Source organism: Triticum dicoccoides, chromosome 7A (genome assembly GCF_002162155.2).
Source record: "Triticum dicoccoides isolate Atlit2015 ecotype Zavitan chromosome 7A, WEW_v2.0, whole genome shotgun sequence".
Lineage (NCBI taxonomy): Eukaryota > Viridiplantae > Streptophyta > Magnoliopsida > Poales > Poaceae > Triticum > Triticum dicoccoides.
Genome location: NC_041392.1, coordinates 102,681,599 through 102,683,548, shown reverse-complemented (window position 1 = coordinate 102,683,548; position 1,950 = coordinate 102,681,599). Strand labels below are relative to the sequence as shown.

The following is a 1,950-nucleotide window of genomic DNA, read 5'->3' as shown; positions in this document are numbered from 1 at the left end:
GGGGATTTTGAGGTGAATTTTAACTTGCAAGGGATTTAATCTCCTCCAATCCCTTTCAAACCTCTCCAAACCCCGTCTAACCGAACAAGGCCTAAAGATGGTCAACGAGAAGACAGCACATGATGATCAGTTCTTACATAACGAGGAGGAACGGAGTGGGAGAAGCACAACAGAGCTAAACCCAGAGAGAAAGCAAAAGAGCACACATGGCGACAAGAATCAAAATGCTCTTGTCTCTTGCCATCTGTGCCGTGCTCGCACTCGTGCACCTTCCGTTCACCACGGCTGGCGGCGGCGAGGTGGCGGCGCCATTTGACTACAAGAAGGCGCTCCACAGCAGCCTCCTCTACTTCGAGGCACAGCGATCGGGCCGCCTGCCGCACAACCAGCGCGTCAAGTGGCGCGGCCACTCTGGCCTCGCCGACGGCCTACAGCAGGGCGTGGACCTCGTGGGCGGGTACTATGACGCCGGCGACAACGTCAAGTTCGGCCTGCCGATGGCGTTCACGGTCACCATGCTGTCGTGGAGCGCCATGGAGTTCGCGGACGACATCACTGCCGCCGGCGAGTGGCGGCACGTGCTGGAGGCCATTAAGTGGGGCACCGACTACTTCGTCAAGGCGCACACCGAGCCGTACGTGCTCTGGGCCGAGGTTGGCGACGGCGACACCGACCACTACTGCTGGCAGCGGCCCGAGGACATGACCACGTCGCGGCAGGCCTACAACGTCAACCGCACCGCCGGCGGCATGCTCTTCGTCCGGCAGTGGAACAACATGCAGTACGTCACCAACGCCGCCTTCCTCCTCACGGTCTACTCCCGCTACCTCACCTCCGCGGGCCAGGAGCCGCCGGTGCTGCAGTGCCCCGACGGGCCGGCACACGCCGACGAGCTGCGGTCCCTGGCACGAGCGCAGACCGACTACGTCCTCGGCGCGAACCCTGCCGGCGTGAGCTACTTGGTCGGGTACGGCCAGCGGCTCCCGCGGCGGATGCACCACCGTGGCGCGTCCATCGTGTCCCACCGCGGCGACGGCAGGTTCATCGGGTGCATGCAGGGGTACGACAACTGGTTCCTCCGGAGGGGGGCGAACCCAAACGTGGTCATCGGCGCCATCGTCGGCGGGCCGGACCACCTCGACCGGTTCAGGGACAGGCGCGACAACTACATGCAAACGGAGGCGTGCACGTACAACACCGCGCCCATGGTTGGCATCTTCGCACACTTGCACGGCGAAACGGCCATCATGAAGAAAAGCTGAACAGGAAGAAGTTCTAAGATTAGTGTGAAGTTTTACAAAACTGGTCTAGGATGTTTTTTGTTGGTTTAGTTAACTGCTTAGATTGTTCATATTGGTAGAGAAAGTAGAGAGTGCAGACTAGTGGTGTATGTGGTTTGCAAACAAGATGAATAGACTGCATGGCATTTTAAGCTGAAAACACATATCTGTGTATACAGTTTGTAGTCGAATAAGGTGATTCCTAAGGGCATCTCCAGCCGTTGGCCCCAGGGGGCGCCTAAAATCGCCGCCCGGGGGTGAACCGGCGCAAAAATTAGGCCTGGGGGCGAGTTGGTCCCCAGCCGCCGGCCCCAGGGCCGCCCCCAGGCACGTTTTAAAATAAAAGAAGTTCGGCGAAGTTCGGCTTAAACACGATAAAATTCGGCCAAACACGATAAATTTTGGCCAAACACGATAAATTTCGGCACATTTCGGCGAAGTTCGCGGATTTTCATTACATAGCACATATACATAAACTAATCTAAAGGAAAAACTGGCCGCCGTCGCCGCCATCGTCGTCGTCGGCCTTCTCCTCCTTGACGCGGGCGCCCTGCTGGACCCCTGCCCGGCGTCGCCATGGCGGACTGGTGGCGGCGCATCGTCGTCGTCATCGCCGCTGTCGCAGATGACGACGACTCCGCCTTCGTCGCGGCCGCGTCGACGCTCCGCG

The 1,950-nt window shown here is 59.2% G+C and overlaps 1 protein-coding gene across 1 annotated transcript; it reads left to right on the top strand.

The window, feature by feature from the left end:
* Positions 1-174: 174 nt before the first annotated feature.
* On the top strand, positions 175-1,356 carry LOC119331438 (endoglucanase 22-like). The gene has a single exon (XM_037604594.1). It carries the CDS (start codon positions 207-209, stop codon positions 1,260-1,262), a length of 1,056 nt encoding a protein of 351 aa, XP_037460491.1. The 5' UTR covers positions 175-206; the 3' UTR covers positions 1,263-1,356.
* The last annotated feature ends 594 nt before the right edge of the window (positions 1,357-1,950 follow it).

Excerpts from the sequence above, each read along its gene's own strand:
- LOC119331438 (XM_037604594.1), top strand. The coding sequence starts at position 207 with ATGGCGACAAGAATCAAAATGCTCTTGTCTCTTGCCATCTGTGCCGTG.